The 21,922-nt window shown below is 43.6% G+C and overlaps 1 protein-coding gene across 7 annotated transcripts in view; it reads left to right on the forward strand.

Moving 5' to 3' along the window:
• Positions 1 to 1,542: 1,542 nt before the first annotated feature.
• Positions 1,543 to 21,922, forward strand: part of LOC140521404 (mitochondrial inner membrane m-AAA protease component AFG3L1) — a 38,665-nt gene continuing 18,285 nt past the window's right edge. The window contains exons 1-11 of one of the 7 annotated variants that reach the window (XM_072636394.1): positions 2,127 to 2,286; positions 7,484 to 7,607; positions 8,502 to 8,580; positions 9,243 to 9,311; positions 11,469 to 11,563; positions 12,103 to 12,252; positions 16,149 to 16,217; positions 16,678 to 16,802; positions 17,950 to 18,220; positions 20,875 to 21,012; positions 21,348 to 21,501. In XM_072636394.1, coding sequence (XP_072492495.1) covers positions 7,581 to 7,607; positions 8,502 to 8,580; positions 9,243 to 9,311; positions 11,469 to 11,563; positions 12,103 to 12,252; positions 16,149 to 16,217; positions 16,678 to 16,802; positions 17,950 to 18,220; positions 20,875 to 21,012; positions 21,348 to 21,501 — 1,177 coding nt within the window. In that variant the 5' untranslated portion in view covers positions 2,127 to 2,286; positions 7,484 to 7,580. Of the gene's footprint in view, positions 1,681 to 1,780; positions 2,287 to 7,483; positions 7,608 to 8,501; positions 8,581 to 9,242; positions 9,312 to 11,468; positions 11,564 to 12,102; positions 12,253 to 16,148; positions 16,218 to 16,677; positions 16,803 to 17,949; positions 18,221 to 20,874; positions 21,013 to 21,347; positions 21,502 to 21,922 lie in introns of those variants that run through there. The other 6 variants (XM_072636395.1, XM_072636392.1, XM_072636396.1 and 3 more) reach the window with 6 other exon arrangements.

The following is a 21,922-nucleotide window of genomic DNA, read 5'->3' on the forward strand; positions in this document are numbered from 1 at the left end:
AGATGCTCCTCGTTACCCAGGCCTTTTTGCTGGCGCGCCAAATCACAGGTAGATTTGGCTTGGAGTAGCCCTTCAGAGCCTTGGGATTTTCGGAATGATACACCAGTAAAGGCTTCAACTTAAAGTCACCGGCGGCATTGCCTCCTAGAAGCAGCACCAGGCGATCTTTGGCCGATCTAAACCCTGGGGCGGCACTCTCTTCCACGGCACTCAGTGCCTTTTCGGGCATGCGCTTCCAATAGAGTCCTGTCTCTCCAACGTTAAAAACGTGGCGAGGGGTGTACCCACCCTTCTGGACGACGCTTTTCAGCACTTCTGAATACTGGAGCTCACCCGCTGCGGAGGCACTGGCAGCTTTGCTACTCACCTTGGAGCTGGGCACACCGTGCCTCTCTCTAAACCTCACAAACCACCCCCGACTGGCACTGAACGTTTCCGTTTGCGAGCCCTGGCCGCGTTCTCGCTGCAGATCGCCGAACAGCCTCCGCGCCTTTTCCTGAATGGTCACGGCGCTCAGCGGCTGGCGCTGCCGGCTCTGCTCTTGGATCCACGAGCTCAGCAAGCGCTCCATGTGCTCCATCACCGAGCTGCGATGCCGGGTCAGCGGGGTGACCCTCGAGGGCGCGGGCGCTTCGGAGCGGGCCCGGACTTTCTCCTGATTGTGGCGGATCGTGGCCACGGTGGAGACGGCCAGCCCCAGGGCCTTCGCGATGTGGCTGAGCTTCTGGCCTTCCTCGAACCTCCGCAGCACCTCCAGCTTCACGTCCAGAGGGATGGCTTTGCGCTCTCTCTTCGCGCGTCTGACGCTGCTCACGCTCGCAGGCCTCTTCCCCGGCATGCTCACTTCGTTGGGGCTGGGAGGGCCTCTGCCGCGTGGGGGAGGGGAGGAGGGTGGCCTCCTGCCTCTGCTGGGCTCACCCCAGGCCTACAGAGGAGGGCCCGCCGAGCTCGAGGCCCCTCCTGGCCCCCAGTAGGCCCCAGCCCTGGGCCCTGCAGGACGGCTCAGTTCTCAGCTCGGCCCTGCCGCACACACACAAACATGGGTGGGGGTGGGGGCAGGGGTGTGTTTTGGGGGGCGGGGGGGGTGCTGTGAGCCGGGCTACAGGGACCAAGGGGTTTCCTCTCTGGGATTCGTTCTATCACGGCTAAGCCGACTCGAAGCTGGAAGGCGAGGGATGCCCGTATACATTCCGGGAGTGGGGTACAAGAAGGGCGGAAAACTTCGATTCAATGGGAGGACCCAGGAAGTAGGCGTCTGGGAAGATGCCTGCACTCGGCATCAGCCAAAGCCGGGCGCGCAGATAGAGGGGACCAAAGCCGACGGACTTCGTCACGCCGCGCGCCGGAGCCGCGCGCGGCATCGATTATTTCCTAGCGTTCTTTCACAGACAGGTTCCGCCGTAGACACCTAAGCGGGGGGCCTGGCGGGATCACTGCGCATGAGCGGTGAGCGGCCGTCGGGGGGGTGTGGCGCGACTATGACCGCTACGCTCCTGCGCCGACGCGCGTGTGCCCGGACGGCGCGAGGTCAAGGGGTGGGGCATGTCGCACAGGCTGCTGGCGGCGGTGGGGAGCCGGACGGCGGCTCTGCCACTAGCCGCGCTGTGGCGATGCGGCTGGGGCGCCTGGGACCACGGCACGGCCAGAGTGGGCCTGAGGGCTCTGCGCTATACGCGGCAGGTGAGTGGGGGAGCCCATGCCGCCCATTTCTGGCCGGTAGCGAGGGAGGTGTTTCTTGCCCCAGCGCCTTGATGACGCCATCAGGGCGCGCCGGATGCTCGGGGGACGCCGGAGGGGTCGCGCAGGGCGGGGCGGGTTGGGTTCCTGAGGCCTCGTCCTGACTTGCCCAGCCGGCTTTGGCTTCGAGGCCTGGAAGGGGCCCCGGATCTCCTCCCTCCAGCCCCTCCTCCTTCGCCCTCGCGCGGCCTCGACATTAGAACGCCTCCTCTCCCTGACCGTTGCGTTAGACTGACAGCTCCTGGGGAGCGGGGACGTCCCTTTGTCTGCGCACCCGCAGCGCCGGACGCGTGGTGGGCGCTGATCTTCCCGCTCCCCTCCCCCCCAGGGCGCGCGTGCGGTTCGTTCTTATCTAACGGCCAACGGCCGTGCACCGCACCAGCCTAGGCGCCCTAGGAGAGGAGCGAGGGCGCAGCCGAGTCGCTCCATTGGGCTGTAAGTCACGAAGTCCAGGAGTGAAGCCGAGGAGCGGGAGCACGTAGGGAAAGAGTCCCAGACACGCGAGGTCAGGGGGAAGCCGGCGTGCCGTGGGACTCCCTCACGTAAGAGGTGCGCGAAGGGGTATCAGGGAACAGCCCACGTAACGGGAGGGTCCGCAGCAGGTTCTGAGATCTGCCTTCCTGAAAGGAGAGCGACTCTCAGGGGGCTAACAGTCTCTTTGATCAGAGAAAGTCAAAATTAAAGAGAAATCCAAGCTAAATCCACAGACCGTCACATACCTACGTGCACAGTGGGGGCGGGGCGGGGTGGGGGCGGGGGTGGAGAGCTCCTTAACGGCTTCCCAGGGTCTCACACTAACAGTCAGGAAGCCCCACAAGCGAACCCTCACCCGCAGAGTATTTCTACACTTTTTAGAGCCAGAGAGCATAACTCTGACCCTGTGCCCCCCCAGAAAAAACAAAAAGTATTTGGGACCCTCTTACAAAACAGCTCCCCTAATCAACCTTCCCACCATGGACTGGCCCATCCGTGGGTGGGAAAGATCCTCCCCCAAAACCCCAAAAGCTCCTAATTTGATTGCCATTACAAAAGGGAAGGTGACCCAGCTCATGGGGTAGAGGCTAACATCATGACATGAAAGTCAACACGCATTAATGAGCACCTAATGTGTGTCAGGTACTGCGGTAAGCACTGGTGATGCAAAGAAAGGCAAAACAAAGGTTACCTGCTTTCAAGTTCAGGCTGTGCAAACAACTGTTCAAATGGATACATACAGGATATGGTATAGATAATCTCAGAGGAAAGAAGGCCCAGAACAGAATCTTTGAGAGACACCTACAATTAATAGACATGATGAGTATGAATGGCGTAGATGAAGAATCCAGTGAAAGAGACTGAGGAGTAGTAGTCTGAGCTGGAAGAAAGAGCAATGTCAGGAAAACCTAGAGAGAAAAGAATATCCAGGAGAAAAAGATCGTTGGTAGTGTCAAAGGTTGCAGAGGGTCAAGAAGGATGAAAACTGAAATTAAGTCACTAGAATGGAAAATTAAGAGATCATTGGTAACTTTGCAGAAAGCAGTTTTATCTCATGATGAGGATAAAAACCAAACTGAGGAAAGTGAGAGAAAAAGGAAGTGGAAGCATCTATTGTAGATGATCTTTTTTAGGAGGTTAGTCACTAAAGGCAGAAGCTGTAGAGGACGATAATTAGCAGGGATGGGTGGATAAAGTGAGAATTTTTTGAAGGGGAGGATGTGTACATAGGCATGTTTGTAGGCAGTAGACGGAGAGTGTAAAGGTGAGTGAGAGAGTGGGTGTGATAGAGGAGGAAATCTGGATAAGACAGGATGGAATGGGAGATTTGTGCTTCCAGAGGGATTTGCCTTGGCAAGGAGATGGACAACTTCATGTGAGATGGGTTGAGAATGGAAGTGGCAGGATATGAAATGAGGAAGAGGAGGAATGTAGTAAGGAAGGCCGTTGATGGTGAAGTAATCTTAGTCAGAGGTTTGGCAGGGCAAGATCTTTGATAGAAAAAAGGAGGCAAGAAATTTGAGAGAAGATGTCACTGTAGAGTTGAACTGGTTGACCAGGGGGTCACATTGGGAAAGGGAAGAGAGTGTATAGCCAGTGTATTGATGACCTGGGAAAGAACCGAAAGTTATAGAGATTGGAGATTTTAGTTTTTGGGTTGCAAAGCTTAGGGAGGGTTAGAATGAAGAATTTCAGTTACAAACACATAAGTGGCATACTCATGAGTGATGGCAAGATCAAAGATAGGACCATTTCTGTGTAATTGGAATGGGATGGAAATGAATAATGTTAAGAAATTGTGAGATTATTGTGTTTGAGGGGAGTATCAATACATATATCAAAGTCCTCTATTATGAGACAGGTATTGGGGAGGAGAGAAGACTATGAACCAGGCATTGAACTTACGGAAGAAGGAAGCAGACTGTCTTGGAGGTTGGTAGACAGCAGCCCGGAATCTTGATTACTTTAATATGTATTGAATGAAAGGAGAGAAAAAAGTAGCCAACAAAACACTTAAGCTATTGTCATAATTTTAGCTGACACAACAATGCTTTAAAATTTACTAAGTGTTTTACACTATTTCATTTGAGCCTTTAAACATTGAGTGTCTGAGGTAGGTTCTGCAGTTATTATCCCCATTTTACAGATTGATAGTGGTACTCAGAGAGGTTAGTGATTCAGTGTGTTTACAAAACTATTAAGTGTCAGAGACAGGCTTTGAACCTTGGGCCCCCTGACTGCCACACCCCTTGTTTTGTGGGCCAGGTGTTGGAGCGACATTCTATCCTAGCTCTCAACTCACTTAAATATCAAGACTATTAATGAGAATAAAATGGATACAAATAAAAATACTGAGTTTTAAGAGATTAAATGAAAGGAAAATTGCCTCCAGTTGAGGTGATGATGTTTAGATCAAGAGAATACTTAGGCCAGGGGTGGGAAGCCTGTGACGTTGAGACTATATGTGACCCTCTAGATTCTGAAGTGCAGCCCATTCTTCACAGAATCCAATTCAGTCAAAGGGTTGCCCTAGAGGACCACATGTAGCCTAGAGGGCCACAGGTTCCCCACCCCTAACCTAGAATATTATAGTGGGAAGGCTCTGGAGGTAGTGAGGGGTAGTGGAAGAAATGGAGCACTTGGAATCACAGTTTTAGAACTGGAAGGAACCTCTGGGGGTGTCTAATCCCACCCTCTCATTTTATGGATTTTGAAGCTATGGCTAAGAGAGAAGCCCAGTGACTTGCCCCGGAATCACACATGGAAGCACTACTGTAGCAGAGCCCTGGCTTAAACCCAGTTCCTCTGGCTTCAAACCAGTGACTTTCCCCAGTATGCTGTACAGCCTACATTTAGATCCTGGCTTTATTACTTAGTCTGGGTCAGCAAGAGGCAAGTGACTTAATTTATTTGAGCCTCACTTTTCTCATATATAAAGTGTCAGTGGACAAGATAGTCTCCAAGTGCACTTCCAACTCTAAAATCCTGTGATCTGCTGCTTTTAGAGATTGCTAAACCCAGTTCCTTCATTTGACAATTAAGAAGACTGATGTCCCAAAAATGAAGGAATTTGTCAAAAATCATGGGGCTGGATTATGAGAGTGGTGATGGTAATAACTACTTTTATATAACACTTTGTTCCAGGCAAAGTGAATTCCATTAACATCTCATTTGATCCTCACAACAACCCTGGGAGGGAGGGGCTATAATTATCACCCCCATTTTACAGTTGAGGAAATTGAGGTAAACAGATTAAGTGACTTGCCCAGAGTCACACAGCTGGTAAGTTGGATTCAAACTCAAGTCTTCCTGATTTGAGGCCCAGCACCATTGAGCTGCCTTGTGACATCTGAGCTGGACTTTGAACGCTGGGTAGGTGGTCCATAATTGAGATCAAAGTTAGACAAAGCACAAAGTGGGAATGTGGGAGAAGTGGGATGATGACTGGCCAGAGTATAGAGACTATGAGAGGGTGTAGAATATGAGACCCCTGGAATGTGAAGAGGCCTGAACTGAGCCCCATGTTGTCTTCTGTAATGGTCTGTTAATCTTCTGCTTCTCTCAGTCTCTCAAACATGTAGTGTATCTTTCTCTGCCACTTTAATAGCCAAAAGTATAGAGTGAGCTCATAAAATCATTTAATTTAGAGCTGCAAGAAACTTGAGAGGTGATCTTCTTCAGCCAGTCCCTTCTTTCATTTTGCCATTGGGGAAACTGAGACCTGTAGTGGATGTTACACTGATGGTGCCAGAACTGTCATTTGAAGCCAGGCCCCTGGCTACAAATCTGCTCTTCTTCCCCCTTTACTACAATACTATTCCCACTTTAATAAAATTTTTTCTGTCTCTTTGGAAAGACTTTTTTTGGTTTGGTTTAATTTTGTGGTGAGTTGTGTCTGTGGCATTTTATTTTTTAGATTGGGGAAACCCATTGAAGCAGCATGGAGTAATGGTGAGAGTGCTGGCCTGGAGTCAAAGGAAACTTTAATTTGAATCCTGCCTCTTATGCTTACTGGCTTTGTGACCATTAGCAAGTACCTTGCTGTCCTCTGGGACTCCATTTTCCTTATCTGTAAAAAAAGAGATAGTAAGCCCTACATAGTTCCTGCCTCGCAAGAGTTGTGAAGCCTCAGTAAGTTAATGTAGGGATAGGACTTAGTAAGTCTTTAGGTACTGTCTGAATGTTAACAGCTGTTGTTATTTTGCTCAGTACTCCAATTTCTACACACATTTTGGTAATTTGATCTTTGAACATCACCATGATTTTGGGGACAACTCTGGGCTGTCTTCTGTTCTGTTTTACATAGATTATCTGATTGCCTCTGAATAGGGTTCCTGCAGGCTTAATTTAATGTCACATGGGGTGGATTCCTGTTAGCTATGGATGGACTTTTTAAAAAATACTTTCTTTTTTTCCTTATTAAATGTAAAAATAATTTTTAATGTTTTTTTTTTAGACTCTCTCCCCACCTCCCTTCTTGAGAAGGCAAGCTGCTTGATATAGGTCATGCGTGTGTAGTTGTGCAAAACATATTTCCATATTAGTCATGTTGTGAAAGAAAACACAGACCAAAAAAACCTCAAAACAACCCGTGATAAACTGTATAAAGTGATAAATAGTACTCTTTGATCTGCTTTCAAACTCCACAGTTCTTTCACTGGAGGTGGATAGAATTTTTCATCATGAGTCCTTTGGAATTGTCTTGGATCATTGTGTTGCTGAGAATAACAAAGTCATTCACAGTTGATCAATGTGTAATATTGCTTTTACTTCGCACAATGTTCTTCTGGTTCCATTCTTTTCATTTTGCATCATTTCATGTAAGTCTTCCCAAGTTTTTTTGAGGACATCCTGCTCATTATTACTTAGAGTACATTGGTATTCCATCACAATCATATGCTGCAGCTTGTCCAGCCATTCCCTAGTGGATGGGCAATAGCCTTTCTGACCTGGCTTACTTTTAAATTCTTATTTCAATCCTACTTGGGACCCAGCAGTGGCCAGAACCCTGCAGAAAGTCAGCAAACACAGTGTGAGGACATTTGAGAGAACATAAGTTGCTAATGAGGAATGACATATAATAACTTTCATGTCTAATTTGTAAGTATCATTTGCCAGAAACATTCTTACCCTTGACCAATAGAGGTATATGTTTGTATGCCCATGTATGTGTGTCTGTCTATATCTAGAGATATGTATATATCTCTAGATAGATAGATTTAGATGTGGATATATTGTTTTTTGATCTAAACCTGTATCTTCTTTGGTACAGGGAACTCCCAGAGAGGAAACTCCCCCTGATAGTTTGGATTCACAACCGTTCTGTAACTTAGGGTCCTCCAGAGTTTCCTAGGGTGCTGAGCAGTCACATGAGTTTGCCAGCCAGATGGTGTCAGGTAAAACTGGAACCTAGGTCTTCTTAATTCCTGGGCTAGCTCTCACTACAGTCCCATGCCTTAGAGCTAGAAAGCCCAGAGTTCAAGTCCCACTTTTGATTTTTGACTGACTCTCTAACCTTAGACATATTACCTAACCTCTTGGGGCCTTACAGTGGAGTTGCATGATATGTGTTGGTGGTGGTGGTTTCTTCAAAACTGTCAAAGTCACAGGTCCAGTAAAAAAATGAAGAAACATACACCCACTATCATGTCCTGAGCTTTTTGTTGTGGTACTATTTACCATCATATAATTTGACCTCCAGTAACTCTGTTCATATACTTCTATGGCTGTTGTGCTTGGACTTAATATTTAATAAATAAATAAAAAACAATTCCCACTGTTTTAAAGTATGCAATAAAAACAGAAGCATTATTCTCTCTGGGCTGAACCTTTCTATCAGAAGAAATGGAGCCTATATAACCTCTATTTTTGCTTTTCTTGACTCCAGAGGGGGGAAAAAAAGTTATTTTCTAGATTGCCTAAAGCTGAATCCTAACGCCTTTTAGTATTTTCATCCTATCTGACTTCAGTCTTTCTCAGAAAGGTGTATTATTGTGACAGTAATAATCTAATAGCTAGGAATACCTGAAGCAAGCAGTATTTAGATTTCCTGCTGCTAACAGTGAGGGTTATAAAAATTTTCCATATATTACTGTGGTGAATCTAGTTCACATTTTCCATCAGAATCACTTTTTTCACATTATGGGAGCGGAAGGATGATGACTGTAGGTTTCAACCTCAATCCCTATCCCTGTCCCCTTAGGGATTCCTAACTCTCAAAGGGAGAAAGTGCTCTAATATGTTGCTGGTGCAGAGGATACTGATGATCTGTAATGTTTTAATGTCTCCAGGGAATCCATTTTCAGCAGCTGGTTCTGCAGGGAAGACTGACATCATTTTCCCAGTGGCTGTATTCGAAAGCTCCCAAAGGTACATACTTTTCTTCAGAAGTTCTCTAGAAGTATATTTTTTTTACAGGAATTCAAAGAGCAACTTTGCCATTGACTAAGAGTGAGTTGGGAACTAAGGTGGCTTGCCTCCTTAGTGTAGTAGAAGTGGGTGACACTGTAGAAGGCAGCAAAACTTTTTCAGAAGAAAGTTGATTCATGAGTCCTTTTAAGGCTGTTTGAAGTAATAGAGTCAGAATCATATTAACTTTTATCAGAGAGCCGAGTGTGTTTCTTTGAGCGAAGTCAAAGTAGAGGTTATGTGCAGGCTAGACTTGTGGAGTAGTTACATTAGGAAACCAAAGTTGAAAAATAGATCCATTTTTGGTGAAAGTAGTAGGAAGGCAACTGGCAGGTTTTTGGTTGTGTACAATGAGGGACAGGGTGTCCCAAAAGCATGCTACAGAACCTGCAGGCTACAGAGCTGATGGGCTCTTCCCACTGGGATTTCTGTTATCCTGGGATTGGCAGCTCACATCCCACTTGCTAGAAAATAAGAGTCTAAATGTTGATTCTAGCAGACAATCGGGGAAAGAGTGGGAAAGGTCCAGGTTCTATCCCAGTTTCTCTCTCTTGAATTGGCTTTTGAAAGCCTGTGTGATTGATAACATTAAAGGCCTAGAACCTAATCCTTTTGTCTCTAAGGCTTTGAGAAGTATTTTAACAGAAATGGAAGAAGCACGGGCAAAGAAGAATCAACACCTCCAAAGAAAGGTAAAGGAACCCTCCCAAACTGCTATGGTTCACATATATGCATTTTTTTAAATTAAAGAATTCTTACTGGGATCATGCATGATGACCTACTGATCATATCCCAAGGAAAACAGGTTTGGATTGGTATGTTGACTTCTCTTTTTTACCCTTCTATGGACCCTGCCCATCATCTCCAGCTGAGTCCATCACTCCCTTCCTTTGTTTTGGTCTACCAACAGTACTCTTCTAGTCTTAAGCCTTGAAATAGGCTACTAAATTGCATTCTCTTATGTAGTCAACTGTACACCTTATTAGTGATCCACATGAATTCCTGAAAAATCAGGGCCATTCACACTGTGTGTCCCACAACCTTTTCCTCCCAAGGCAGCTCTGGTGCAGTAGGAAGAAGCCTGGACTGGCTTCTGGTCCCAGGAGAACTGGTGTCAAGTCCTGCCTTGTCTAGTTGCTGACTGGGCCATTGAGTTCACCTCTGTGTTTTCTTCTGTAAAATGTCCATTGAAGTCCTTGCACTTCATACTTCATAGGACCATTCTGGGTGCTTTATGAACCTCTTAGTCTTAGGGAACTGAAAATTTATTCACCTGTCTTGTTTATTGTTTCATGTCTTGTTCAGAATGAGAGCATATCAAGACAGTCTGCATTGGTTATTGTTGTCCTAGGTTCCTACTGGCATTAGTTAATAGCCGAGAAGCTCTGCTGTCATTTTCATTTGGTAGCACTGTTTTCTGCCTGCTGGGACCTGCTGGAAGGTTGTCCTTTGTGCTGGGCTTTCTTGGTATTCTGTAAAACTTAAATAAAACAGCATCATTTGATTAGCATGGTGTTAATAATTCATTCTTGCTTCAGGCATTCTTCCTTCCATGTCATGTTGAGATATAAAATGATGGTGGGGTGGGAAGGGAAGGGAATGAGCGTTTACGTAGGACCCGCTGTGTACCAGGCACTGCTCTAAGTAAACACTTACAAATATTATCTATTCCTATAAAAACATGAATTAGTGTGATCATCCTACAGAAGGAAAGAATCTGCATTAGGAGCATACAAAGACTACTTCTTAGGTTGAGATTTTTCTGTAAATGTTTAGCTTTTTAAACCCTAACTTTCCCTTGGAAGGAAATAAGGAGTCTGTAAGGACTCCAACCGCAGCTATGTGCAGTTTATAAAAACTTAGATAACTATAGTAAAGCTCCGTGACTGAGAGAAGACATCATACTATCGTACAGTCTTTGATTAGAAGAAATGATGAAATAAAGCTCCATGAATCTGTAAAAAAGAAGCATCAACACTGAGAGGTGGAGGCAGAGCTACCACAGAGTAGCACCAGTGTCCACACCAGCATCCCAAACAGCATCTGTATCAGCAGAAGTCTACAGTAACTTAGGATACTATGAGGTTTATGACCTGCAGTTACTGGCATAGATATAGGACTCCTGATCTTTGAGGACTTACTGCTCATGCTGGTATAGATCCTTCCTCTACATGCCTGAAGTCATGTTGTAAACTGACCAAGAAGTTGAACCCATGAACCTGACAGAGGCACTTGAAGATGCTGCTCAACAGTTAACTCTTACTTTTCTTCAAAAGACACATTAGGGACAGGGACCAGAGTAGCACTAGTGAAAGATATTTTCTTGAAGGTAGCAAGAGGAGGGCAAAGAAGGACATTGTGTAGTGCAAACAGATCAGATGGTTTATGTGACAACAAGTAAATCTCTCTGCCCCAGTGGATCCTGTTTCTTGGATCCTCTTGAATCATTCCTTGATTCAGTGTTGATTCAATGATGATCAAGTTAGAGGTCAAGTAAGTAATCTCCTAGGGTCATTATGTTTGTTTTGTTCCTATGTCCCTTTCAGGAGGCATCAGATATTTTATTGATACATCAATTTCTGTGGATCCACTGTTAATTTTCTGTGATGTACCCTGTCAGTGCAGTGACTAAGTCTTGTTAGTGTCTTTCTTACTAACTTGCTCTACCTTAGTTCTCATTACCATTATAATGAAAAGTTGAATTTCCTGCTCAGCCCTTGGCATTTTTTTTAGCCTGGTATTCTCTCCTCATCCCCCTACAATTACCATTTTCTGAATAGGATATTCATTTCTATTTCTGGAAGTTTTCTTTTGCTAGTTTTCTCAGACCAAACTTTGTTTTTTCCTAGATGCTGATGAATCAAAGGATCATGGACTCGGAGGAAATGGTGGCAAGAGAAGAGGGAAGAAGGATGACTTTGCCTGGTGGAAACGGATACAGAAGGTGTGTAGGGTTCCCCAGATGTACACCAAATCCAAACCTAAAATATGTGACTGTAGCCTCCATTGGACTCTTTTCTCAAGTGACAGTTAATATGGAATTTGAAACTTTGGACAGTCTGATTCTTAAATCTCCTTAGGTTTGCTGCATTAGTAATTATATACCGTGTTCAAAGAGCTTCCTTAGTAGATTAAAAAAAAGCTACTAAGTCTCATAAAAACATCCAAGTAAGATGGAACCTCTATACAGATTTTTAACTCCAAAGTCAGGCTTTTATAATGAAATCCTGACCATTGATATATTCCAGAGGCAGTGGCTGAGAGTTCTCCTCTAGGTAAGAACAGTCCTTTGAATCAATCACATGCAGCTATTGTGTACGTAGAAAACAGCAACCTTAAAACAGACTAGGTATGTTAGAATGCGGGAAGTTTGGGGGCAATTCCAGTGATAAAGCCAAAGAAAAAGAAAGCTATTTTCATGCTTCTCTAGAATTTGAGAAAGTCCTTTCATTTGTGTGAAATTCATTGGTTTCTCTTCTATAGGGAGAGTTCCCTTGGGACAACAAAGAGTTCCGTAATCTGGCTGTCATGGGAGCAGGCTTCGCTATGGGATTTTTCTACTTCTATTTTCGAGATTCTGGAAAAGAAATCACTTGGAAGCATTTTGTACAGTATTACTTGGCCAGAGGACTGGTGAGGGAAAAAATGTTGTGTATGTGACAAGGAGAGAAACAGGAAAATTCCACCTTAATATATGTATTTGCGTGATTTCCATGTACATTTTATTTTTGATTGAGGGGGACTAAGGAAATCATCTGGTGTCTTTTTTCTGAAATCTTGCATTGGACACATGGAAGGATTGCTGTTTCTGGACATGGGCAGCTGAAGCTTCTCCTTTGACCTATTTGTGGTCATATCAAATACACTTTATCTTTCTCCCATTTGGTGTGGAGGGGATGGAGAATGATCATTTTTCCTTACTGCTTGACCTTACTTTCCTTACTTAAAATTCTCTCATCCTCTACTACTATTACATGCTTCATTGTGACATGAAGGAGACTGTCTTCAGGGGCTATCTCAGCAGCTTTGGTAGGTGCTACTAAAGTGGAAAGGTTTCATAGAAGGGTTCAGACAAATTGTATGTCTGTCAGCTAAGCAGGAAGCACATGACCGAAAAGCTGGCTCCTGAATGATGAAGTTTTTCAGCTACAAAGATTCACAGACCATCAGCTGACCCATATGGTGGAAATAGTAGTGCTCACATCCTCCTGAAAGTGCTGAAATGAGCAGTGCTTTTAGAGCAGAACTGGGATGGGACCAGTTGACTTGTTATGTTGCTACTAGGAGTGTCCACTCTTTACATCATCTCCTTTTGTCCATACTCCTAGGTGATCTTTCATAGGTGATCTCTAGGAACATTACCAGAAACTAGCACAATTTTGGTTTATCCAGATAGATTTTGTTTCATGCTGCAAGACATCTAATACCTTTGTCAAAGGTCAGTGCATTATTTGGAACTTATTTTTCAAAAAGCAGCCCTTCTGCGTTAGAAATAGCTGAATTCATATAATTTACAAATTCACTTACTTTCATTTCTCCGTGCTAGAAAGACAAGGTGAGACAGAGGGTGTGCCCAGTGGGCAGTGGCTTCCAGAGCTGGAGATAGATGTATTAGAAGGTGAACTAGAGTTGAGCTCTCTTCTTGTCAACCTACTCTGGGCCTAAGAAGTTTGCCAATGTAAAAACTGAGATACCAAGGCCTCAAAGGATAGTGCTTAGCCCAGCTGGATGGGTATCTCCTTGGCAAGATTTTCCATAGAAAAGTAGTACAAGGAACACATTTTACATATCCTTGGATAGCTCATTGCTTGCTTCTTTTATTAAGAGGCATTGATTTCATTATGTGTTAATATTGGTCTGAAATACCAGGTGATACTGAAATTGGCTAATAGTGGTATTTAATAGGCACTGTGCCAATTCAAATTTAGGAAAGAGTAATCCTCAGTTTCCCATCTGACCTCAAAAGAATATTCACTAAAGGAAAATAGAGTTTTGAAGAGTTGAGGTGCCTCCAGTATGAGGATAAGGAAATCTTGAAATGGTTGTCTTTAAATAAGAGAATTTAGATAAAAGTTCCATCTGCGCCTTTAGTTGTCAGAGTACCAGTACCAGCATACTTCTGTTTTTATCACTTTTCTAAGGAAGAATTGCCTCTTTCAGTTACTGGGTCAGAATATGAACAGAGGAGAAGGTAGAAGAGCCAGCCACATTTGGGGCCTTGAAGATGCTAGACATCGGAACTCTGTTCCCATAGGATAGTTTTGCTTTCTCTGTTTTCCTTCTCCAAGTGATCCTCAGAGTAGTTGGCATAGCTGACAATAATGCAACAATTCTAGAAACTCAGCCTGCACCTAAACTCCAGGGAATATCCTATTTCATTTAAGTGTGTACAGTTTCTTCCCCAATTCTGCCTGGCTCTCTGCTGACTTAAAATCTTCAATTAAAATAAAATGTTTATTCTGCCTTTGGAGGAGTATAAAAATGTTTTCCCCCCTGCAGTATGCGGATTATATTACTTATAGGTAATGTTTAGCACTGGCTTTAGGATCTCTTGTATATAGAGAAGTTCAATATAGCATGGGAAACTATATAATGTGGGTATGAATGCAGTACCCTTTCTAGACCATGTAGTAAGCTGAAGCAGGCTTGTTTGTACATCTCACCTTAAGATGAATATACAATGAAGTGCATCATATTCCAGTGATATCAGTCTTAATACTTTCTAGGTATCAGTTAGATACAGACGTACTTACTTATTGGTATACTGCCCTGCAACATTCAAACACTTCAGTGAAATTTTTATGGAACAGTATATTGTACTCGAGCAGGGGTGGAGAACCTGTGGCCTTGAGGCTACATGTGACCCTCCAGGTCCTCCAGTGCAACCCTTTGATTGAATCCAAATTTCCCCTAGGGATTTGTTCTGTGAAGTTTGGATTCAGTCAGAGGAACGTATTTGAGGACCTAGAGGGCCATATGTGGCCTCCAGGCCTCAGGTTTCCCACCCCTGTCAGCTAGAGAAAGTGTGATACGTCTCTTAGGCTATTATATTCAGTAAGGAAAATGAGCTAATAGTGAGGGCAAAGCAGAAGCACCATATTTTCATGTCTTGTTAACCTAAACACCATCAAAGTAACATCCTACTTTAGCATATAAGTTTAAAATAAATACTGTTAGATCTTGTTCTGGGTTGGAAAGAGCTATGAATGTGGTTGGATCATGGTATTATATGAGATTGTAGATAGGTTTGAATTAGAAATATTTACCCTTCATCTTCATTGAACCTCAAGATAAGATCTGAATCAGTTATCTGAGGTTTTGTTGATTTTACAGTTGGACATTCTAAGGCCTTCCTCAGTATTACTATTTCCATACTTTTCTTCAAAATATTTAAACCAGTGTGGTCCCAGCAAGAATGTGTTAGAATGCTGGTTTACCCACAGCCCTGCTTACTTTGGATTTTGTCTTTTATTTCTTTTTCTATTTTTGCTAATTATTGTTGTTCAGTCAAGTCCGACTCTTTGTGATCCCATTTGGGATTTTCTTGGCAGAGATACTGGAGTGGTTTGCCATTTCCTTCTCCAGCTCATTTGACAAATGAGGGAACTGAGGCTAACAGGGTTAAGTGACTTTCTCAAAGTCACATTTATTGGCAATAAATGTCTGAGGCCAGATTTGAGCTCAGGAAGGTGAGTCTTCCTGACTCCAGACTCAGTTATTTATCTGCTGTGACACCCAGCTGCCCTTGCTAATTGGAGTAGAAGATGGTAACTTAGGTGGCCTTGATTTCTTCCCATTTCTATAATTATTAGGGCATCTCAAATTCCCTTGTATTATATCTCTCTGTGTACATGTTATATTTCCCCTATAGAAAGAATGTAAAATCCTTAATGTCACAGACTGTTTAGTTTTTGTCTTTGTGTTTTCAAGACTTCGCCCAAGAAAGTGTAAAGGTCTGTTGAATTGTATATTAAGAGAGAAAGCAGATACCTTTTTTCTCCCATTATTCTTATCATTATTAATGAAGCAGGTGACAAACAATGTAAATCTGCCTTTCATTATCTTTATCCCTAGGCTAAATAAATGAGTGACTTGCTTTCAATGATCATGAGTCTGTGGAACATGCTTAACTTTGTAGGATCATAATAGGATCATTACTTTATGGTCATTGTGAACAGGGTATATGCTCTGTGTATTCTTATTCATTTGGATTTTGAGTCCCTTAGTTCCTTGACATTCAGCCGAATAAAATGTTAATTTCCTCTCTAGAATTGGTTCCTATTTTTAAAAATGTAAATAGATTAACACCCCAGGCTAGCAGTGTCCAAATGAGGAAAAGGAACAGCTAGGTCAGGTACTGTGGAGGATTCAACAACCTCTCAGAGAAAGTCAGCATATTCAGGGCCTCTATAGCATGATCCTAGGCAAAATGCCCTGACTCCACTGCTGAGTGCCCTTTGTTTGTGGCAGCCAAGCTCTGCCTTGCTAGGAGGGGGTCATACATACAGTAGGTTACTTCTGTTTCCTAGGTGGACCGACTTGAAGTCGTGAACAAACAGTTTGTGCGTGTGATTCCTACTCCTGGAGCATCTTCTGAGGTGAGATGTGACCTCAAAACTGACTTGTCCAGACATATTTCAGTAACTGGGTTTTCTTCGGGAGTCCTACATACTATCACCATATTTTCATTGCTTTAATTCAGCTGTAAAGACTCCTCTCAGCAAACTGGGAGGAATCAGAAGCAAGAGGGTAGGAATGGTGAAGATAACAGGAAAACTGGGGGGGGTTCTTTGCAACCATCTCATCCTATAATGTTAGAATCAAGGTTGCCTACAGCATAAAGGAGGAGAAAGATCTTCTGGCTTATTAAAGTAGTAACCACCTGAGACTAGACCAAGGTTGAGTTCGCCTAAATGGTTAGGCTTAGCGATGACATCAAATGACCATGAGCAGAGAGCCTTAGTGTATAAGGGTCACCTCTTAGAGAGAAAGGCTGAGTTGCTGCATTGTTAGTGCTTTGTGCAGCTCCGCTAGATTTTAGTGTCTTGGTCTCTGCAGAAATCCGTGTGGTTTAACATCGGCAGTGTTGACACGTTTGAGAGAAATTTGGAATCTGCCCAGTGGGAATTGGGAATTGAAGCTGCCAATCAGGCAGCAGTGATTTATACCACCGAGAGTGATGGGTAAGTAGAAGAAAGGGGCCCCTGGGACATACATAGATCGGTGTCATGTTCATCTTGGGCATCTGGTTCCTTTTTAGAAGGCTTTGCCTACCATGCTATTTCCTTCTGCTCTTTAAGCACTAGCTCATATTTAAAATGCCCATGTGGAGAGAGTGAATTTATTCTTTTTCATTTGGAAAAATCAAAGCAGAAAATTTTCAAGCTGAATAATCTTATAAAAGGAGGGCATAGAAAGAATTAGCAACAGAGCTCTCCTTTGGGCCCAGCTCACGTTGCCTCTCTCTGAAACCTTCTTACCTACTTTATTCATCCCATGGTGATTTGTCTTTTTCATTTTGATATCCTTGTACTGTTTTTTTTTTGTATTATTACTTTACTCTTTTATTGTTTAACTCTCTTCCTGTATTGTGGTTTGTCTTACCAGCTGAATGAACTATGAGGTCCTTAAGGACAGAGACTGTGTTTCTCACTTCTGTGTATATTCCGCAGTTCAGAATACAATTTGGTGCCTGTCGTAGGAACTTCATAAATATTCGTTATATGAGTGGATGGACAAATGGGGAACATGATTTCAGAAATTCTTTCTAATTGATGTTGAGCTTATAGTGTTTATTCAACAACATTGACTAGCCTCAATAATGTATTAATTTCTTTTATTAACAGAAATGAGGCAGTATTATCCTGGGTACTTTGTTTTAATACCTTATTTGCCCAAATAAGGGATACCGTTGTTTTCTTGGACCATTCCCATTCCCCCATAAACAGAACCTTTAGTGTCATTAATGAGTGAGAAGGTAAAATTTGTGGGATTGACTGTGGAACTGAAATTTTATAGGGTCTTGGAGATGATGGATATAATGCAGTAAATCCTCTCTAGCTTCCATGGAAGCAGAATATTAAGCTTAAGTGTCTAAAGCCCCTAGGAAGTATTAAGAATGAGAGATGACAGAGTCAGAGGAAAATAGGATCAGGACCCTGACTATAAAGTCTTTTTTAAAACCAGAGTTTGACACATAACATATTGCATGATGAAATATTTTGCCAAACTGCCTTTTAGTAGTTCTTAAATGAAAGGTCTGAAGGTAATGCTTTGTTGCCTTTTTCTCAGTGACAGTGATTTTTGTGGTGTTTGGTTGTGCTTTCACAGTTCTTTCTTGAAAAGCCTGATTCCCACTCTGCTTCTGATTGGAATCTTCCTCTATGCCGTGAGGCGAGGCCCAATGGGAGCAGGCCGGGGAGGACGAGGAGGAGGCCTCTTCAGTGTTGGCGAAACAACTGCCAAAATCCTGAAGAATAACATAGATGTGCGTTTTGCTGATGTGGCAGGCTGTGAAGAAGCCAAGCTGGAGATCATGGAGTTTGTGAACTTCCTCAAGAATCCCAAACAGTATCAGGACCTCGGAGCCAAGATCCCCAAGGTGCTGCTTCAGGAGCTTCCCAGTGTACCGGCTCCCAGGTCTGGGGGCTGGGCTCTTCTCAAAAGTGGGCACTGAGAGATCTTTGACAGCTCGCTCTCAGTAGAAAAACGTCAGGGGTGGTCTATCTGGCTTTATGTCTTGCTAGCTCTTCTGTGCTATACAATGTCCAGACAGAAGAAGTCTTATATGGCCCAGTGTGGGAAGTCCTATCAGGGACTACTTGTGATTTTGCTTATTCGAATACATTTTAAATCATTGTCCATATTTTAGGGCCTGTAGTTTTGCTATAACTATATAGATAACATAAACATAGCAGTTTGTATGTACAGGCAGAGAGCGTACGTTACTCCACGCTGCAGCTTCCTGTGGAAAACCAGACCTCACTTTTATTCTTTTTTTTTTTTTTAAATCAGCACCTCTCTCTGATTTTGAATGTAATCTAGAGCCAAGCAGGCAGAGAGTGTGGGAAGCTACCTGAACTCTGAAGGAGGCCTTTTAAAGCAAAGTGCTTCCTTCCACACCTTTCAGGGAAGGAGGGATCCTGAGAGAGGGCAGGCCTGCTTTGGAAGAGGTGAGCTAGATGGGCGTTTGTATTAGCATGAAAGCCAGTGCTCTTCCTCCACATGGAGTCATCTTGGGGAGATAGTCCAGGGGAGGGAAGTTAGGGCACACCTCCAGACCCTCCAGCTTTAGGCCTTCTCTGTGAGACTGCTCAGCTTGCTGGGAAGTAGTGTAAGTTTCCAGAATACCAGATCAAGCCATATTCAAATTTAAATATATCAGTAAATTCCAAAGGTTGATTTATATCCATTGTCGCCTCATCCAGGAACATATAAGTTGATTCTGTGTTAGGGTATTAATTATATTTGCTTTTGGATTATATTTCTCTTTTGGATGTTTGGGCTTATTCTAGACCTTTTTAAATACAGAAGTTATAGGGAAGAGTATGGAATGAATTTGCCATTGTCTGCTATCTTCCCTCATTCTACCTGGAATACTCTCATTCTGCCCTCTGGAATGTGGCCTTCCTCTGCTGAATGACAGCCACTCAACCCAAAATTATGTATGTGGTACTTCTAGGTTGTGAATCCACAGATGGTATGAGACATGCCAATGCCATGTTAGATCATGGTTGCAGGTATGGGGGGGGTTTGCACATGTGTACACGTGTAGATATGAAATCATGACTTGTATTAAATAGAAATTTATGATACTAATCCATTTAATCTAAATATATCTATGCCAGGCCTAGAGGCCTGAGGGCTACCCGAGTCTTCCCTTACCTCACCTCCCAAGGTCTTCGGTTGGCCAAACCAGATGCTCGTATGAGAGAAAGGACGTTCCAGAGTCGAACAAGGGTTGAGCTTTATTTCAGGGTCTAGTTACAAGTGCAGGGGAATTCTTCCTTAGGAGGGAAAGAGAAAGATCTCCCAAGGAGGCAAAGATCTTACAATAAGAGATTGGAAGTAGAAGTATAAGTGGGGAGAGAGGGGGAGGGGAGAGAGGAGAGAGGAAAAGCGGAGCCTTGTTGTCCTGTCCACTCCGCACGCCCCTCCGCCCAAGAGAGCTTTCAGGCTTTCCTGATCCTACTTAAACTCTTCAGCAGCATAGTTTGCATCTGAATACCGTGCTGTTAGATAACAATAGTGTGCCCAGATCCGGGACAATCTCGAGGGCAGGGAGAGCTCTCTCCCATCACGTTTCTCACGGGAAGAGGCGGAAATACACGAGATAGCTTGGTTCACCTCGATTCCCAGTCGTTTCCTGGGGGGTCTCGTGAGAACTCTAAGATTTAGAAGTTCCCACCTTTACCTGCCCGAGACTGTCCACCTGGAATTGAGCTTCCAACCCTAGCATATCTACATATATACAGAGAGAGAGAGAGATTCTCAACCCCTTAGGAATCTCGATAGCTTGTCCTTGTTTGATTTGTGAGGCATTCCCCACTGTCACCCCCATTCTCCACCTCCCTATGACCCCAAACCCCACTGCAACTAATAGGTTAGATGACACTCATTGTTTAAATTAGGTAAATCTTTGTTGTTCTTTTTTGTCAGGGATGAATTTTAGTAATACTACTCAAAATAACTGGAGATGCTCTCAGGTGTTGAAAAAACAGGGTTAGAAATCACCGGTACAAAAAATAACATAGGAAAATAGAACTCATTTTTACTGTTTTTCATTTTCAGTAATAATTGCAGTAGTAATAACAGTTGCTAGCATTTTTTTTGCTAGCATATATACAGTATTTTGAAGATTGCAAAGCCCTTTATATTTATTTCATTTCTCTTCACAACAACCCTAGGAGATAGGTGCTATTAACTCCATTTTATATATGAGAAAGCTGAGGCTGAGAGAGATTAGGTAACTTGCTCAGGGTTCCGTAGCTATTAAGTGTCTAAGCACAGATTTGAACTCACAGAACTGATTCCGGTACTCTATCTGTAACCCCATCTCTCACCACCTTTAGCTAAAACTTCATAGTAATAGAGTAAATTCTGAAATGTCTTGTAAGGACTTGTATCCATGATTTAGAGCTTTGAGTTATCTGAATGCACTTCATAATGTTGGACGTGATTCCCATTGGCCAGGCTTCCTCAGTGAGATGCCATTCTGTTATGCCTCTAGAATTTAATACCACCCTCTTGTTTCAGGGCGCTATGCTCACCGGTCCCCCTGGCACTGGGAAAACACTCCTTGCCAAAGCAACTGCAGGGGAGGCCAATGTTCCTTTTATCACTGTGAATGGCTCTGAGTTCCTGGAGATGTTTGTGGGAGTTGGGCCTGCAAGGGTAAGTTGCTTAGACAGTGACATCGTCTATACAAGGTTGTGATGCTGCTTCTGCTGGACATAAATTCCTTCCTACCTGTAGGCTGTCCATCTGAGGGCCACCCATCCATAAAAGTCCTGAGGATGAATGAAATACTCCCTCTCATCCTGGAGAAATCATTAACCTTCCCACCATTTCTCTTTGTCAGCACCTAAGGAGTTGTAGCTTCTTGCTCACTTGTGGGATCTGGGATTTCAGAAAGGGTCAGGGGTCAAAAGGCCCTGGAGTCCTTACGGGTTTAAAAAATACAAGAAATCCCCTTCATACTAGTGACAGAATCAATGATCTTGTTTTAGGTTAGGGACATGTTTGCAATGGCTCGAAAAAATGCCCCCTGTATCCTATTCATTGATGAGATTGATGCAATTGGAAGAAAAAGAGGTCGTGGCAATTTTGGAGGGCAAAGTGAACAGGAAAACACCTTGAATCAGATGCTTGTTGAAATGGATGGTGAGTTACTATATACTTATCTGTAATTTTGGTCTTTGTTATCTGAATTTCATATTGTATATGGCCCATGTCTAGCACTTTATTTCACTTCAAGACTTTCCTAGAAAAGTCATCCATAGTGATTTATTTTCTAGGGACAAAAGCTTTTAGTCAAATGTAGTAGAAAAAGATGCTTTCATTTATTGTCGCTAAGAGTGTTCATACAAGCTTGCATGTACATGGAGCATTCTTAGCATTTGATGGAATCAGGGCAGTTGGGGTGGGGGTTGGGATGGGAGCCCTCCTAAAGGTTCTCTCAATAGGAACAGCCCAAGAATACTTTGCCTTACTGAATGAAAAGGGAGAGCAAGAAGGCACCTCGGGTGGCTTAATTGATAGAGGATACCTGAGTTCAGATCCTTAATAATGGTATGATCCTGGG

This window comes from Notamacropus eugenii, chromosome 1 (assembly GCF_028372415.1).
Source record: "Notamacropus eugenii isolate mMacEug1 chromosome 1, mMacEug1.pri_v2, whole genome shotgun sequence".
NCBI classification, from domain to species: Eukaryota; Metazoa; Chordata; class Mammalia; order Diprotodontia; family Macropodidae; genus Notamacropus; species Notamacropus eugenii.